The sequence below is a fragment of the Mus caroli genome, unplaced genomic scaffold (assembly GCF_978045245.1).
Source record: "Mus caroli unplaced genomic scaffold, Mus_caroli_1 scaffold_11, whole genome shotgun sequence".
NCBI lineage: Eukaryota > Metazoa > Chordata > Mammalia > Rodentia > Muridae > Mus > Mus caroli.
The window spans coordinates 29,387,942-29,404,779 of NW_028227266.1; the positions used below are offsets into that span (position 1 = coordinate 29,387,942).

At 41.4% G+C, this 16,838-nt stretch overlaps 1 protein-coding gene across 4 annotated transcripts in view; it reads left to right on the top strand.

Moving 5' to 3' along the window:
• Arhgap32 (Rho GTPase activating protein 32) overlaps positions 1-16,838 on the top strand; it is a 221,555-nt gene that overhangs the window by 195,622 nt on the left and 9,095 nt on the right. For all 4 annotated transcript variants that reach the window (XM_029481740.2, XM_085844506.1, XM_029481741.2 and 1 more), the window contains 8 exons: positions 4,760-4,909; positions 10,264-10,366; positions 11,035-11,179; positions 11,564-11,646; positions 12,225-12,332; positions 12,601-12,746; positions 13,493-13,688; positions 15,733-15,878. In XM_029481740.2, the coding sequence (XP_029337600.1) occupies positions 4,760-4,909; positions 10,264-10,366; positions 11,035-11,179; positions 11,564-11,646; positions 12,225-12,332; positions 12,601-12,746; positions 13,493-13,688; positions 15,733-15,878 (1,077 nt within the window). The remainder of the gene's footprint in view (positions 1-4,759; positions 4,910-10,263; positions 10,367-11,034; positions 11,180-11,563; positions 11,647-12,224; positions 12,333-12,600; positions 12,747-13,492; positions 13,689-15,732; positions 15,879-16,838) is intronic.

A 16,838-nucleotide genomic window follows, 5' to 3' on the forward strand; every position in this document is an offset into this window, starting at 1 on the left:
TTTTAAGCATTACAAGCTTTATTTACATTTATAAGTTCATTATATCTTCAGTTTAATCAGGGCAATCTCCACAGAGTGTGTGTACCAAAAATATCTCCCCACTAGCCTTGCGTTTTGCCTGCTTGACTTTCTGAATTTGTTATAAATGTTACAAATAATGAATGTTCAAATAAACGTAATGCTGAGGCCATTTTCTAGATACAAACCAGCTTCTATATACACACTCAGAAATTACGCCAAGTCCAGACTTGTTTTGTTAGTCTAATAGATGCGTGAGAACTGATTTAGGGAACTCTAGGTGAAGTATGAGAACTCAAATTGGCTTTGAGACTGTTTGGGAATTATGGTCATATAATTAAAGACCTCAGTCTTCCACCTCCATGTCAGGGTTCACCTAGCTCTACAGAAATGGCTGTCTTTAGTATCTTGCTATGAACTGGTAATTGCTATCATAAAGATTTACCTTGGCAAGTAGACTAAGTCATACTGCTAAAGCCTGTAACTACCAGGAAGACAGGTCTGTTTGGTTTGCCTGGCTTATAAAAAAATTGCAGATAGAAAATCATTGTGGCTAAGTGATACGGAAAAACATAGGATTGTGGCCCATGCTGCATTTTAAATTCTGGAATAGGAAATTTGGACATAAGATGTGATTGTTTTTAGTGGTATCACTTTATACTTCTTCCACATTTATTGTTTGATTATCTTTAATCTAGCCTGGTTTGTGGACCTTGATCCTTAGAGCCTCTCCCACTTCTTCACAGTCACTGTGCCTCTCTGGGAATGGGTGTGTCAGCACTTAACCACCTATAAGCAAGATTTACCTTCTTCAGCAGCACTGTTTCAGTAGAGCTCAGAGTTTATTTTTGCCTTTCAAGAGAGTAACTGGTAACATTGGGTAGGGACATTTCTTATATCCAAAGTGAGTTCATTTTAGCAATTTTAATATTTAAGAAATGGGGAGAAAGTTTAAGTGAAGAATACTAACATAAATGAACAATTTGGAATTGTTGCTAGAGCATTGAATTTGAGATAATTGATTTGAGCATTTTATTAGTTCCTCATAACTACTGTCTAACCCAATGTGATTAATCCATACACTGTTGCCCTCAGGAATATCTATTATTTTAGACCTCGTGCTAGGATATAAATTTCAAGATGGAAACCTGCCCCCTTCCCCCCCCCCATGGGATAGCATGTGATATATCAGTAATGGTTCTGAAAAGGCAGCAGGAATGCGGTGACCACGCAGTAAAAGCACGGAGGACCCATCTGCCAACACTGTTCCTAGCACCCTCAAGTGCAGGTGGGACCTGCAGTCAATAGTGGCCTCTTTTGGTGGCTTAATTTTGTGCTTTATTGCACCTTTTGTCAATTAGACCTTGTAGCACTGTTTTAGAGAAAATAAGTGTATACATTCTTAACCCTTACTGGGAAAGGAAGCCACATTAATACACCAAGAAGTAAGGTAAAAACAGCCCAGTGCCCTGAAAGGCCAGTCGAGTAAAGACTATACTCTGAATAATGAGGTTTATTGTAATTGAGAGTTTGCTTAAAGGATCATAATTGTAAATTCATCCTGTCATTACTAATTAGTTGTGGTATTCAATGTGTAATTAATTCCCATTGATGACTAAGTATGATGTTTCTAGTAAGAAAATAAAAGAGTAATTTTCCCTTTTCTACTATTGAGCTCAGTTTAACATGTACAAATATGCATAATAAAAATAAATCTTAGAAAGAACTAGCTATGTATATATGTATATATAGGCATGTGTGTGTGAATTTAAGTGTTTGAAAAAGATATATACATTACTCATAGCTTTCATATGATAAACTGAGATATCTTACTTTTCAAACACAATTTATCTTGGAGCTTATACAGTATCAGTAAATAATCAAAATAAAAAATAGGCTGGGTGTGGAAGTGCATACCTTCCGCACTTGGGAGGCAGAGGCAGATGAATCTCTGAGTTCAAGGCTAACTCAGTCTACACATTGAGTTTAAGGCCAGCCAGGGCTACCTAGTGATACCCTATTTCCAAAAACAAAACAAAACAAACAAAAAAAAACGCAAACCAATAACTCCATGTGAGTGTAAAATTATTTATTCAGCCAAGTCCTTTTTGGTCCACTTTTGACTTTGTAACATACACACTGGGTGGATTTTTGTTTTTTAACATCACCTGTTTTAAATTGGCTAAGCTAGTCAGTGAGTTCCCATGTCATAAAGCCCATACTCTTTGTTATGGCCTGTCATTTGTAACCACATTGCATACCTGCACCCCACTATCTCTCATAGCTTATGTCGTTTTGATACATATTCTTTGGGAAAGTTCTCCCTGACCGACCTGTCTGTTGGAGTTACTTTGCTATCAAATCCGTTTCTATTTTCTTATTAGCCACTTTTAAAAAAATTAAAAATCCAGCATTTCGTTGGTTGTCATATTGCGCCCTGCTTCTCCTCTTGGGTGCCTGGAGCACAGGCAAAGTCCGTAATGAGTGGTCCACAGTCCGAGAGAGAAAACAGAGAGGTTGTGGTTCCCAGTCTCCTCTGTACCCAGGCACTACCAGCATATCGCAGGGAGTCAGGAACGGGGCTCCAGGACTGACACTTCCGGTCATGGCGTCCATGTGCCAGACAGGAAGGGGAAGGCAGAGCCTGCTTTGGGGACAGAAGGTGATCTGATTCCGAGTGAGTTCCTGCAGAGTACGGAGGGGCTGGAAGAGAGAGACAGCCTTCTCTGGGAGATTTAGGCATGGCTGTTTAAGATGAAGGCCTCCCCTGAGACGATCCTTGATAAAGAGAAAATCCTTGCTTGTCCAAACTTCATTTGTGATGTGAATGCATACACTTTACTCAGGGTGAACCCAGGATTAAATGCCTTGTGTAAAAGGAATGCCCAGGAAGGGAAGCTCGTTGGCTGAATGCTCAGGAAGTTTATCTAGACACCTCATTAGCATGGAGAACGGAAGGTTTGTATGCTGCTGTGACTGATTGCTGTGGCCCTCAGGGTCATAGTTACATGTTTCAGAGCAGAGAGTTAGGCAGAGAATGGCCCTACTCCTGCCGTTCTCTTCAGGGTTTGAGCTCATTCAGCCTTACATTCCCCGTGCCTGTCTGGTAACAAGGTCTCACATGCCCTACACTTGCTGTCTTCATTCAGGTTGTACCATTCAGGTGCTAAAAGCTCAAGCATCAGCAAATGGCCTGGTTTTGAATTCTAATTATTTAATCCTAGCATGTTGAGTCTCCACCTTGTTCTTCATGATCCTCAGTTAATATTGGAGCTAAAAGGCTGACCATATGGCTCAGTGGTAAAAGAACTTGCCTCACAAGCCTGTTGTTCCAAATTTATGTAAACAGGTTTTTATTTTAAAGCTAGGTGTTGTGGTGCATGTCTGGAACCTGGACTACATAGACAGAGATTAGAGAATCACCTGGAATCTCAGGGGCTACCCTGAATACACAATAGGGCAAAATAATAAGAGAGAGCCTGCCTCAAGAAGGGGAGAACTAACTCCCCAAAGTTGTCCTGTCTTCCATGCAGGACATGTAAGCACATAGTAATTGTAAATTAGTTAAGTTACCAGAATCTTCCTGGGCAAAGCAAAGGAAGACTCATGTCCCAGGAAAGCTCAGCCAGGATACTGTAGTCTGTGAGAAAGATGCTTCCTTCTGCAAGTAGTTTCCAATGAGACGAAATGAAGGATGACCAATATCTGGTCTGGTCTAGGCTGCTCCATCTCTCAGTGGCTCTAGGTAACACAGAATTTCTCTGTAGTCCACGTCTGTTCAGAATATAAAAGATTGGGATTTGCCAAATAATCTGTAGTAATAAGAATGGGACTTGAGTAATCATGCATACAGAGTAGGGAAAGGCTTGGGTAAGGTTCTTCAGTCCACAGCTGCGCTGTGTTTGCAGTGTGTTGAGTAAGTCTCCCTGCAGGCTGCATTTCTTAGCAAACACCATTGTTTTAGGGATTTGCCTGTTTTCAGTTCATTCACTTTCTGTTGACTTTCTGATGTATTAATAGATGGAAATATTTTCTCCAAATATTAATTTCCTCACTTCTTGTCTTGATCGTCAAAGAGTTTGAGTTGATGAATTTAGGTAATGCTTTGTGCCATCATAGGGTGCTCTTGGTAAAAGAGGAAGGAAAGTTGTCTCTTTCTCCAGTTGTACCCCACGAATTAGAAACTCTGTGAAAATTTCTCATTAATAAAAATATGTAGCCATGCCCGTTAACACAAGCATATCTCAGCTTAGTTGGGAAATTAAGGCAGGAAGATCATAAGTTTAAGGCCCGTCTGGGCTACAGAACAAGTTCAAAGCTGACCATGCAACTTGGTGAGACCTATCTCAGTGTACAGTCCAAAGGTTGAAGATAGCTTAGTGGCGGAGTGCTTCTCTGTACTACTCCTGCAGGCCTTTCTCACTGCAAAGATCTAAAAGCAATACGACGGATTCAAGATCCATTCCTTCTTGTGTGCTCTGAGACAATGGCTGGCTCTCCAGGCGGGCTGGATTGAAAGGTCAGAGAGTACAGTATGGATAATTGCTCCCGATCTCATTAAATAGGCTCACGGGCCAGCGAGAACAAAGTACACCAACGTCAATAAATAGCTGCCTACAGTTATAACGTGTGCTTGTAGTAGGTTATCTTGAAGTTAGACTGTTAAGACTGGCTTGTTTTTGTGCTAACTGAAATGTAATCCTTGCTACAACTAAGAGATTTATTTATTTTTGTTTCTTAGTGTCTAAAAAGCACGGCAAGCTCATTACTTTCTTGCGAACATTCATGAAGTCTCGCCCAACAAAACAGAAGCTAAAGCAGCGGGGCATCTTGAAAGAGAGAGTATTCGGTTGTGACTTGGGGGAGCACCTCCTCAACTCTGGGTTTGAAGGTAAAAATTAACTCTGAGCTTATGGTATCGAATCTTCACATGCTTGCATTGGCTTTCTTTCACCAGACACCTGGTACCTGTGGTAAATGGTGCGTGCATTTGGTACTTGTGGTAAAGCCAACGCCTAACTTCAGAGCCTCACCTCAGTTCTGGGTGGAGCGATGTGTCAGGGTGTGCCTTGCCTACAGTGCTGTGGTCATGTAGGGAGAGCTGGCATTTGTGCAGGACATGGTGACTCTGTGGTTTGTTACACTGTCCAGGCAGCTTCTGCAGCCAACTTCCCTGTTCGTGTCCTAAAACACTTACTTCAAGTTCTTTAGTGGGAGGGTGACAGGTGAGACTGTAACACACTGAAACCAACTGCCTAGATTTTATAACTTACTTTACATTCCTTTCTCTTCAAATTAGGAGTCCAGAATTTAGTGGTTGGATGAATGGTTAGAGGGAAGGAAAGGGATTTGAAGTTCTGTTGACAAAAATGAGTTCTTTAGTATCTAGATTAATTGTTTTATTTGATAAGTAATTAGATTTTTTTAAGATATGAGACTTTATATTGTTTACACAGGGTATATCTATAGTTATACCATGAATATATATTTTATACACACAGGGGCTATTTTAAAGTCTAAAAGAATTAAATGTATATTTTCAATTCACAGCTAGAACAATCATGAAAAAATTCAGATATTTTATATACAACTTGAGAGTAGATGAGAAATACGTATAAAATAAAAAGATGTGCCTATCTATGTATTATGTATAATTGTTTTTCCTTACACTTACTCTGTTTTCATTTAGACTAACTAAATTAATAACAATATGAACTGTGGTTGTGTGCTACGTAATGCTGTATTGGGCAGTGATGGATTGTGTATATGATAGTAGTCCAGTAAGACTGTATTGTAGCTGAAAATTTCCTGTTCCCTAGTGAGATTGTTGGCTTCAGAAGAGTTAGCATAGACTGAAGATCCCAGGTCCCGAGTTTAGTCTCCAGCATCACTGCCTCCCAAATGAAAGTCCAGGACAGCACTTCAGTATGTGTTTATAATAACCTTGGTGCTGATGGCTGTATGAAAGTATAAACTATAGCATTATAATGATATACCTAATATTTATTGGTTTTGAGACAGTCTTTGGCTGGCCTGCAGCTTCCTATCTAGTCCAGGATTGCCACAAAGTTCCTGCTATCTTTGTTCTGCATGCTGGGATTGTAGGTGTAACCTAGCAGGCTTGACTGTGAACATCATTCCTGATAACTAACTATAATGAATGGTAATATTACTGTTGTATACTAACTGTACTATTTAAAATAAGCATCTTTTCATTATAGAAATGTTTGTTATGGCGTTTCTACACTTTCATTGATTATTGTGGAGTACATTACTTCTATTTAGAAGTTACTGTATGCTGGGATGGCAGCCGCTCTTGTATTTACTATGTCTCTTGACTGGATTATTTTCTTCTGCATTTGATCTAATCCGGCTTTGTGATTTTTCTGGCTTCTGAGTGTACAAAAACCACCATTAATGTGTTAGGAAGAGACCAGGTTGTTTGATCTGGAAACAGTATTAACAGTGATCAAGGACCCTGCAGGTAGACAGCATCCATGATGGTTGTTCCCTCTTCCAGGCTTGTATTCTGTCAGTTCTGATGGTGAGAAGAGAATGAAGTGATGCTAGCTGCGAGGCATCTGCTTTAGCAGAGACTCAAAACTGGTCAAAGTGCTGAGAGAAGGTGACTGTTGGATGCTCAGTTCACAATACATATCTGCATCACCTCCTCCAGGGCTCAGAGGCCATCACCGGCTAGGACGCAGAAGGCGGAAGAGCTGGAGCATCAGAAAGAGAGCTGTGAAACAGTGCATGCTGGCTGTTGTACCCATGAATTCACAACAGCAGCGACTGTCTATGAAAGATCTCATTAGCATTCCAACATTAGTGACGAAGGGGATTGTAAGGCCTGTCTCTCCCTGGAGAGCCATAGGCAGTTACTCAGAGAGGGGTACCATACTACTTAGTGGTATATACACTGCATAACTTCCATCTATGCTCATGTAGGCAACCCTAATTAAGTGCAGAGGGCTGCCTACACACACACACTCACATGCACGCTCGCATGCACACAGGAATGGAATGATTGCAAAGAAGGAAAGTGAGGAGAACATGATCAAAGTAAAGTACAGGGTCAGGAGAGAGAGAAATTATGAAAGAATAAATAAACTTTAAATAGAGAGCTCAGCATTATTAGGGACAATGAGAGTTACAGACACTGACAGACTGGGGCTGGGGAGATGACTGGAGTCTGATTGCTGACGTGTGCTAAGACTGGTAGAGTTCTGTCATTGAAGCCCTCCGCTACCAGAACCTTGCTTGGGTCTCACCAAAGCATGTTAAATGGCATCTAGATTTACCAAGGGTGGGGAAGTTGTGAAAGTCAGCATGGCTGAGCTGGTGGAGCTGGCAAACGCCTTAACCCGAGGTGTGGGTGAGGGCAGCGCTCAGCCACAGAGGATGTTCTTGATGGATGGATAGATATGAAGCAACTGGAACTCGATCAGAAATGCACAGTCAAAGAAGAAGCAAGAGTAAGGAAGTTCTGGAGGAAAGGAGCCCCCAAATTCATGATGAGGCTGTTATCACAGAAGCTTCCACGGAGCCCAGCAAGCTCAGCTTACCCCAGGGCCAAGAGGAAGTGTTCTGTGGTCCTTTCTGTTGGTACATCTATGGCAGCCCGAGCCGGCCACTCTGAGCACTTGAACAGCTCTCCAGGAGCTGTGTGCAGGGCCTGGGAGTAATTCCAGGAAGCACTGTTCAGTTCCAGAGGGAAGAATGGCGGTGGAACTGCGATACCGAAGTTCCTGATCCAGAGTTAACCTGCGATAACATGCTTACGTCTTTAGTTCTGAACAGTTTAAAATATAATTATGAAATGGAAAAAGCTTGGAGAGTAAGGAAGAAAATTATAGTATATTGTAGTTTTAGCTCTGATTGCAAGTCAAAATATAAACTTATAAAATAAAATTTTATAGTAGCTAAGATTAATTTACTAAGAAAATATTTTTATGAGTTTAGTGCAGCCCATGCAACAGTTCTCTAGACACACACAGGTGCCCAGCACCGCCCTGAGCCCAGGCTGACTCACTGAGCATAGCTTCCAGTCCTCAAGGCCCTATTCATAATAAATGTACGTTTCTCTACAATTACTATGCATAGATATAGATATGTTTGCAGATATAGATATGTTAAATATTTACGTGCCGGGCTATTATTAACCACAGTGTTCAGAATAGTGTTCAGAATAGTACCATAGCTTTATGCCTTTGGGGCAGTGGGCAAGATTGTACAACCTAGGTATAAAGTGGCCACATTGTAAGGCCTGTATGAATAATTCTAATGTTGGTACAGTGAAATCAAAAGATATCTGAGCATGTATCCCTGTCTTTAAACAAAACATGACTATAGGGTCTTTGCCCTAAATATTTGCATTTCTGGCCCTTTTTTTTTTCTGACAGAGGGACTCATATTATAGCAAGATTTTGCTAAGTGACTCATTTTCTCTATTCTACTTCAGTGAGTGATGAGAGTCACAGAGGTAATCCTGTTACACTTTCTACTGTTTCAGTACCTCCCTGTTGGAATGAATGACAAAGCTGACCTACCTGCTTCTCTTATGTGGTGGTTGGTGGTGTAAGAAACCAGGCAGGAGCCGGACAACCCTGTCTTCTGTTAATGTTTCACTTTGTTGTCCTTAGTGCCAGGGTTTGACAGAGTGTAAGCTCTCCCACTCTCACAAAGTGTGAGTTCACTAAAGTTACAGGTATTATAGGACCGCTGCTTTAAAATCTGCCAACAGAATTTTCTGTGCAGCTATTAGACTAATTTGTCATTTATTTGGACATCTTTAATTGTAGAGTCAGGTTATTTTCTTACTTTTATGACTCTTGCCATTTTCCAGCCTTGCTGTGGTGCAATCATTAATAATTGATAACTCTGCTTAATCATTAAGAATTAATAAGAGACTCCACCAGACTGTTCTGTCATGTCTGAGTGTTCAGCAGCAATTAAGCAAGTTTCACTGGAATCTTACAGGTTTTGTTTTTCCTTCTCTCCCTCTCTCCCTCCCTTCCTACTTCATTAGAGAAGACAGCTGCCAAGATAATATTTTGTTTTGACAAATAAAGGTTTTATTGCACTATCATAAGTTCTCTGATTATGAAATCTGGTCAGGTGAAATGGAATTTTCAGGTATCTAAGGATTTTGGTTGCTATTGTTTTCACTGAAGGCTTGTGCATGCACATGTGGGAGAACACACGAAGTAAGGAAAGAAGGAGGGAGGGAAGGGGAAGGATAGGGAAGGAAAGGAAGGAAGGAAAAGGAGGAAAGAAAGAAGGGAGGGAGGAAAGAAGCAAGAAAGTTGTTTTGAGATGTCTACACCGTAAGGACTAGTCTTTGATATACAAAGTACTCAGTGCTATTTGCTACTGCTTTTTGATTTTTAATGACAAGGACCTTCAGGTTTTAAGTGTAAAATATGATATCTGAGAGGATTTGAAAGGTGGCCTGCATAAGTCCAGCCAAAGGCAGGAAAAGCAAGGCACCATTACAGTAAAGAAATGATGTGGTAACATACTGTGAGTTGAATTCAGTAGCTCTGCTGTCTCACTAACAATCTAACCTGCTTCAGTTTACTGTATTTCTCCCTTAGTATAGCATCTCTTTACAGACCAAGTAATGTCTCCCAAACATGGCTGACAGTAACACATGGCCAAATAAGAAGCCTGGGTGCTGTTTAACCTGCAGTACAAAATGAAGAATGCTAAGCTGTGGCCATTGTAAGATTGAAATGGTTATAGAAGTTTATCACATAGTTTCAAACTTTTGTTCTATCTCACATGCCCGAAATAGCTTTTCGTTTGCATTGACTGAGATGTCAGAGAAACTGGTGTAGGAGCCAAGTGTTACAGCACTTGTCATTATGTTGTTGGGGCAAGCACTTTGTAAAGTCCTTGCTGTGGATAACCTTGAGTGAGTTGCTGTTTGTTTATTTTGGTTTGTAGTAGTGTGGGGTTAAACACTTGATTTCAAACAGTCTGTGGTTGAAGACCGTGTGAATGATACACAGACTGAACCAGGCTAGAGGTTGCCAGGTGTAGATACAAGTTTAATAAGCGGATGATGGTCTTCTTCCCTCCCCCTCCCCCTCCCCCTCCCCTTCCCCTTCCCCTTCTCCTCCTCCTTCTTCTATAACAGACTGATTTGTGAATTGCATTTTGCTTGTAAACACAAAGATGTTTTGAGCATTACTTTGGTTACACTGAATAACTACACTAATCTGTCTTTAAAACTCTTTTTAGTGCCTCAGGTTCTTCAAAGCTGCACAGCGTTCATCGAGAGGTATGGCATTGTGGATGGGATATATCGTCTCTCTGGCGTTGCCTCCAATATCCAGAGACTTCGGTAAAACTCTATAGCACTTTCTTTTTTATTCTTATTTAACTAACTCAGCAAATTAAACGTATTTCAAAAACAGCAACTATGATAACCATGGTTATCAGTAACATGGTTGAGATAAAACTAGGAAAGAATACCACATTATTCTCCTAAATGACATTTCATTATCTGCAGTGTCCCAGAGCCATGCTTGCTGACTTCCTCAGTGTGTCAGTAATATTTTATCTCTTTGAAGTGTTGGAGGAAGGCCAGTGGGATGGCTTAGCAGGTAAAGGCACTGCCAAGTCCTGTGACCCGGGTTCCAACCAGGAGCCCACACAGTGGCAGGAGAGAACACACTTCCAAATTGTGTTCTGTCCTGCGTGCATGTGCCTTGGTGAGTGTGTCAAAGTCCAAAAGTAATATAGGAAATATAATGATGTGACGAAAATAGAAAGTCACTGAAGTAAACCTTTAGGGCTAAAGACTTTCCTGTTTTAATATTGAATGGATATCTGACAAAAGATGGCCTCTCATTTGTTTAAGTCCAAATATTGGTTTGTTATATGTAATACTTTGAAGGAAGCAGCAGCTCTGAAGTAGAGAGGAACATTTTGGGCTTCTGCTTTCTGTTCTGTGGTGTATATTTTCTTCTCTTCACTAAAGTAATTGTCTTTGTCTTCTGTCTTGGTTAGTCATGAATTTGATTCTGAGCATGTCCCCGACCTGACAAAAGAACCTTATGTTCAAGACATCCATTCTGTGGGCTCCCTCTGTAAGCTGTACTTCCGAGAACTCCCAAACCCTCTGCTCACCTACCAGCTATACGAGAAGTTCTCTGTGAGTACCAGAGGGTGGGATAGATCCTCCCTCTCAAGGTCTCTGTGGAGTTTTGTTGTGTGTTTATTCCTAATGTGTTGTGGTTTAATTTCATTCGAGAATTAGTTCTGTGCTGACAAAAGACTCCCTGAACAGCAGCAGTTAAGTGGTCTGGGTCTTTGAAGCTTTCAAATTGTTGTTCTCTTCCTTCTGGCATTGAGCCACTAACTCAGCATGCATGGCATTGAATACCAGCATGCTTTTTAACAGTGGCAAGTGAGCGCCACAGTGTGTGGGGACAGTGTGCCTTCTTGATGCTTCGCTTTGCCCCAGTGAGACTGCAAGTCAGGAACTCCCATTTGGACTAGCAGAGCTCACTGCTGTGGTGGGTTGTATCTGTTACAGGATGCTGTTTCAGCAGCAACGGACGAAGAACGGTTGATGAAAATCCATGATGTCATCCAGCAACTCCCCCCACCACACTATAGGTAAGTCATGACTTGGCAGATAGACAGTAGCAGCCGAGGCTGAGGTTTATATTAGGCACTGCTGGGTCTTTGTGGCTCATATGTGAACGATTGTTTTTAATAATAGAATGGATAGTACTGTCTTTTGGTCACTATCTTTTATTGGTTTTTAACCTCTGTGTAGTTAGGGTTCCAGAAGTGTTGTAGATGACTGATGGATTGTGTGTGTGTGTGTGTGTGTTTTAGTTTGTCTGTCTACATATCTGATTGTGTAGTTTAAGTTGAGTACTTTATTTGCAAAGATATTCTGCTCAGTTATTTAATCTCAGTGTGCAGAGGGTTGTTTAGATAAATATGATGAACAAAGACGGTGCACCTGAGTGGGCTTTTCACTATGAAAGCAGATCAGCTACCAGGTACTGTTTCTGCTGCTCCTGGAGTTGCTCAGGTCAGCTTTAGGTTTCTTAATGCCTTGGTTTTATGCTTTTAAATCAGTGTTCAGGCTCTTTCCTGTTGTCTGTCAGAAACGTACAAGCCAGTGACCTTCACAGTGTTGTACAATGTCTGTTTCAGTTAGCATGTTGTATTTCATTTTCTAGAACCCTGGAGTTCCTGATGAGACATCTGTCTCTTCTAGCAGACTATTGCTCCATCACAAATATGCATGCGAAAAACCTTGCCATTGTGTGGGCACCAAATCTGCTGAGGTAATTTGTATTTGATTTATGAACTTTAAGGAATGCATTTTCTTGAATTAAAAAGAAAGCCTTGCATCATTGTTCATCAAGAAAAAAACTTAACAAGTAAAACAAACTCTTATTGTATTAACATCTCCCTAAAGCAGCCATCTAGGTATTAGCTAAGGGGCTGTAAAAGTGCTATTTCTTCTGTGGGTATCTTTGTAGTCTCTGTGCTACAGAATTGCACGTTAGGAGATCTCTCACAACTCTGATGGTCCTGTCATTCACCCCACAGATCAAAGCAGATAGAGTCAGCTTGCTTCAGTGGGACAGCAGCTTTCATGGAAGTGAGGATTCAGTCTGTGGTTGTTGAATTCATTCTCAATCATGTGGATGTGCTCTTCAGTGGCAAAATCAGCGCTGTCATGCAGGAAGGAGCAGGTACGGCTCCCATGGCTTCTCCTTGTCACCAGGAACAGGTTCCTAAAGGAATGGAGAACTTTGCAATTATTATTTCACCTAATACTATGTGAAAGTGGACTTGACAGCTAAGTCAAGTCTGTTACAAACTCAGTGAATTGACAGTTACTTGATGTGCCTATATAGTGAGTACTACATATCAGATTGTTTGGTATAAGTTCATTACACATTAAAAATATCGTGCCTTAGGCTGGAGAGATGCTTCAGCAGTTGAGAGCACTGACTTCTCTTCCAGAGTGCTCAAGTTCTGTTTCCAGCACCCACATGATGGCTCACAGCCATTGGCAACTCCACCCAGTTCCAGGGGAACCAGTGCCTCCTTGCCGCTTCCACAGGAATGCGTGCAAGTAGAGCACAGACACAGGCATACATACACCCATACAAAAAATAATGAAAAGGATTTAAAATTTTTTTGCCTCCACTATTAGTATATATAAAGGTATGGGATAAAGCAGAAAGAGAAAACCGTTCTTCTAAAACTGAAAACGTCTGAGTGATCCCCTTTATCTGGTACCTGTTAAGAAGCTAAATTAGATTGTTGCAGAATCTTACTGTGCTCTGAAATGTCATTAAATATAAAAACCTGTGATATTTATTATTGAAAAACCTTGAAGAAGAGTTGAAACACATCACTAAGTAGAGAGTGAAGGTGGATAGACAAACTGATACACACATGCAACGCTGACGTCATCCTTTTGCTTCTGAAGCTTCTTTGTCAAGGCCCAAGTCCCTGCTGGTCTCGTCTCCATCTACCAAGCTGCTGACATTGGAGGAAGCCCAGGCAAGGACGCAGGCGCAGGTCAGTTCTCCTATTGTGACGGAAAATAAGTACATCGAAGTCGGAGAAGGGCCTGCTGCGCTGCAAGGGAAGTTTCACACCGTCATTGAGTTCCCACTTGAAAGGTAACATACCTGAGTCCTGTTTTAAAATATGCTTTCACAGCTTCAGATAATAGAATGTTTTAAAAATTACTATTTTATTAAAATTGGGGCAGTTGTAGAAAAATACTTAATTGAATATAGACCCTGAATCCTTTATAAGGACCAATAAAAATTATTCTTGTAAGACTTTATAACAGTATACTTGAAAAAAAGTTAGTTGTACAAGAAAACTTGCTAGTATAAATGATACATATTAATTGTATGAGGTTGGCTTTTCTCTTTGAGAAATGTAGACATAAGTTATGCTGAAATAGCCTATTTAGAAAGTAATGTCCTCTGAGAGTCTCCAGCCAGCAGCCAATGGAAAGAGATGCAGAGACTCACACCCAAACATTCGATGGAGCTCAGGGTGTCTTATAGAAGAGTTGGAAGAATCGAGGGACCTGAAGAGGACAGGGACTCCACAGGAAGACAAACAGAGTCAATTAATCTGGATCTTTAAGGTGCCTGAATCACCAACCAAAGAGAGAGCCTGGATTGGGTCTAGGCCCCCTGCACATACGTAGCAGAGGAGCAGCTTGGTCTTCATGTGGGGTCCCCAACAACTTCAGTAGCGGTTGTCCCTGAGCCTGTTGCCTGCCTGCTTGTGGATCCTCCTCCCCTAAATGGACTTCCTTGTTTGGCCTCAGTGGGAGAGGATGCACCTAGACCACAGGAACTTGATTTAAGGAGGAACTGGGGAAATGGAGGTGACACCCAGCAGGAGGCTTCCCCTTGGAATGGAGGGAAGACTTTCATGAGGGAGTACTGGGAGGAGGAAAGGGCTGATGTTGGGTTGTAAAGTGAATAAATAACTTTTTAAGAAAGAAATGGCAACAGGCAAGAACCAAAAAAAAAAAAAAAAAAGAAAGAAAGAAAGAAAAAGAAAGTAATGAATGCTTAATGACTTCTCTGACACTGGTTCTTGACTAGCAAGAGAATCACTGGTAACTGAGACAGGCAAACCCTCCTGCCCCAGCCCAGTCCCCACCAGTGCATCCTGATAAGTGAAAAGTTGTCATGATCCCAGAGAAGCCGGGAACAGGACCCACACAAACTTGCATGAGGCTTTTGTTTCACTGTACAGTTTTTGGTTGTCACTTGGTTTCAGGGACTTGAGCACTATGAAACGCACTGCAGTGTGTCCTGCCGGTGTCCCTCTGAGGTCTTACCCTCACCGCTTCTCTAAGGAAATGCTAGTAGCAGGGTGTGACTCCCTTACAAGGGCTGTAGGAAGACGAATATATGTGCACGTTAGTTTGGATGTTCCTGCTGCTCTTCTGGCTGTGCCCATGAACATAAGGCTCTTGTTTCCTTAGATAATGTGACACTAACAAACCTCAGAATTTCCCTTTTTTCATTTTTGGGTATCCTTTACCTTCATTTTCTTTCTGTGACTAAAGAACCAGAAGTTGGCACATGTCTTTATCATTTCTGAGTTGGTCCTCAGTACCTTGCTTTCATATTTTAGCCCCTGTTTTACAAAGAACAAATGTCTTTAAGTAGAGATTCAAAAAGTAGACATTAGGATGTAGACGGGCTTGGGTCTCATGAAATCCTGATGCCCTCATACACTTTCACAGGATTAGGAAAGTCGTTGAACTTCTTGGGTCTTCATTTCATCAGCTTCTTGTGTGGTTATCTGGGTTTAAAGGACATCTAAGTATACACAGGTAGCTGGCTCTTAGGCTGGATTCCTGCCATCCCTTCTGTCCCCACTCTCTCCTCGCCTCACTGTCCTATACTGTCTTCTTTGTGGAGGCTTATTATCAATGTCTTCTTTGCACTTTTTTTCATCCTGAGGTACACGTGGTCTTTGAAGCTGTAGTTCATGTTGCTCCCCACATTAGCTCCCATGCCTTGCAGAGCTGCACTGTACCGTGGACCGCATGGAAGGCTCCTCTGCGGCTCCCATTGTGCCTCTCCAGGCTGTTAATTCTTTCTACCGTTTGTTCATTTCTTGTTCTGTAGGAATGGATAGAGCCTTGGTTATATTAGTACTGATAAACTGCTTTTTGTTTCATAGAAAGAGGCCTCAAAATAAGATGAAAAAATCTCCTGTTGGCAGCTGGCGTTCCTTTTTCAATTTGGGGAAGTCCTCTTCTGTCTCCAAACGCAAGTTGCAGCGTAATGAGAGTGAGCCCTCAGAAATGAAAGCCATGGCTTTGAAAGGTAAGCACTGAGCTGCCCTGTTCTGGGTAGCAGACTGCCTGGTGGCTTCTAGCACCTACCACTGTGCTCATGGCCAACTTCTCTGGGTGTACCTTCCCCATGCCATCATGACACACCTCACTGTAAAACGTGCATAGTTGTGTGGCCCAGCTTGGTTGTCTGCATGTGTGATTGCAGCTCGTAAGATAGTATCAGTTACATAGAGAAGAACTCAGTTTCTTAAGAAAACTGTGTAGATGTTACACACACACACACACACACACACACACACACACCCCAGCAGTGCATTTGTGTCATTGCTTCTCTAGGGTAACATAGCTTGTATAGTGCTGGTAATAATTCTGTGTTATGTACTTGTTTTGATCTTTAGTTTCACATATTTAAAATTGACAAGTCTGTGTTTGAGCATACTTTTCAAGTTTATAACTAGTTTCACCAATGTCATTCTCCTACGTGACTAGCCTATGCAGTACTGTGTTCCATCAGACAGATCTATGACTGTTAAGCAAATTACTCTTTAAAATTGATTTTAAAACTCGTGCTCTGATACGAACATGTTCTTAAACTAGAAAACCTAGTAGCATTTTTCTCTTAGGGACCATTAGAAGTAATGCTCAGTTCGTTTACATCATACCGTTTACAACCAATTTATTACCCACATGTTAGATATGTTGGCTCTGCAGAAAGAAAATTAAGATAGTGCCTTCAGAGTCTAACTAGAGAGCCTTCTATATGAGAAAACGACTCCCAGTATGCAGTTACAGCTGAGGGAGAATTTTATGCCTAGCATCTTTGGCTGGCATTGTCAGCTCTTATGGTGGTAGGATGATGGTCAGGAATGCTAACTGTATTTTAGAAAATTAATATTTTGATGGGCAATGGTGGCACATGCCTTTCATCCCAGCACTTGGGAGGCAGAAGCAAGTGGATTTCTGAGTAGGCCAGCCTGGTCTACAAAGT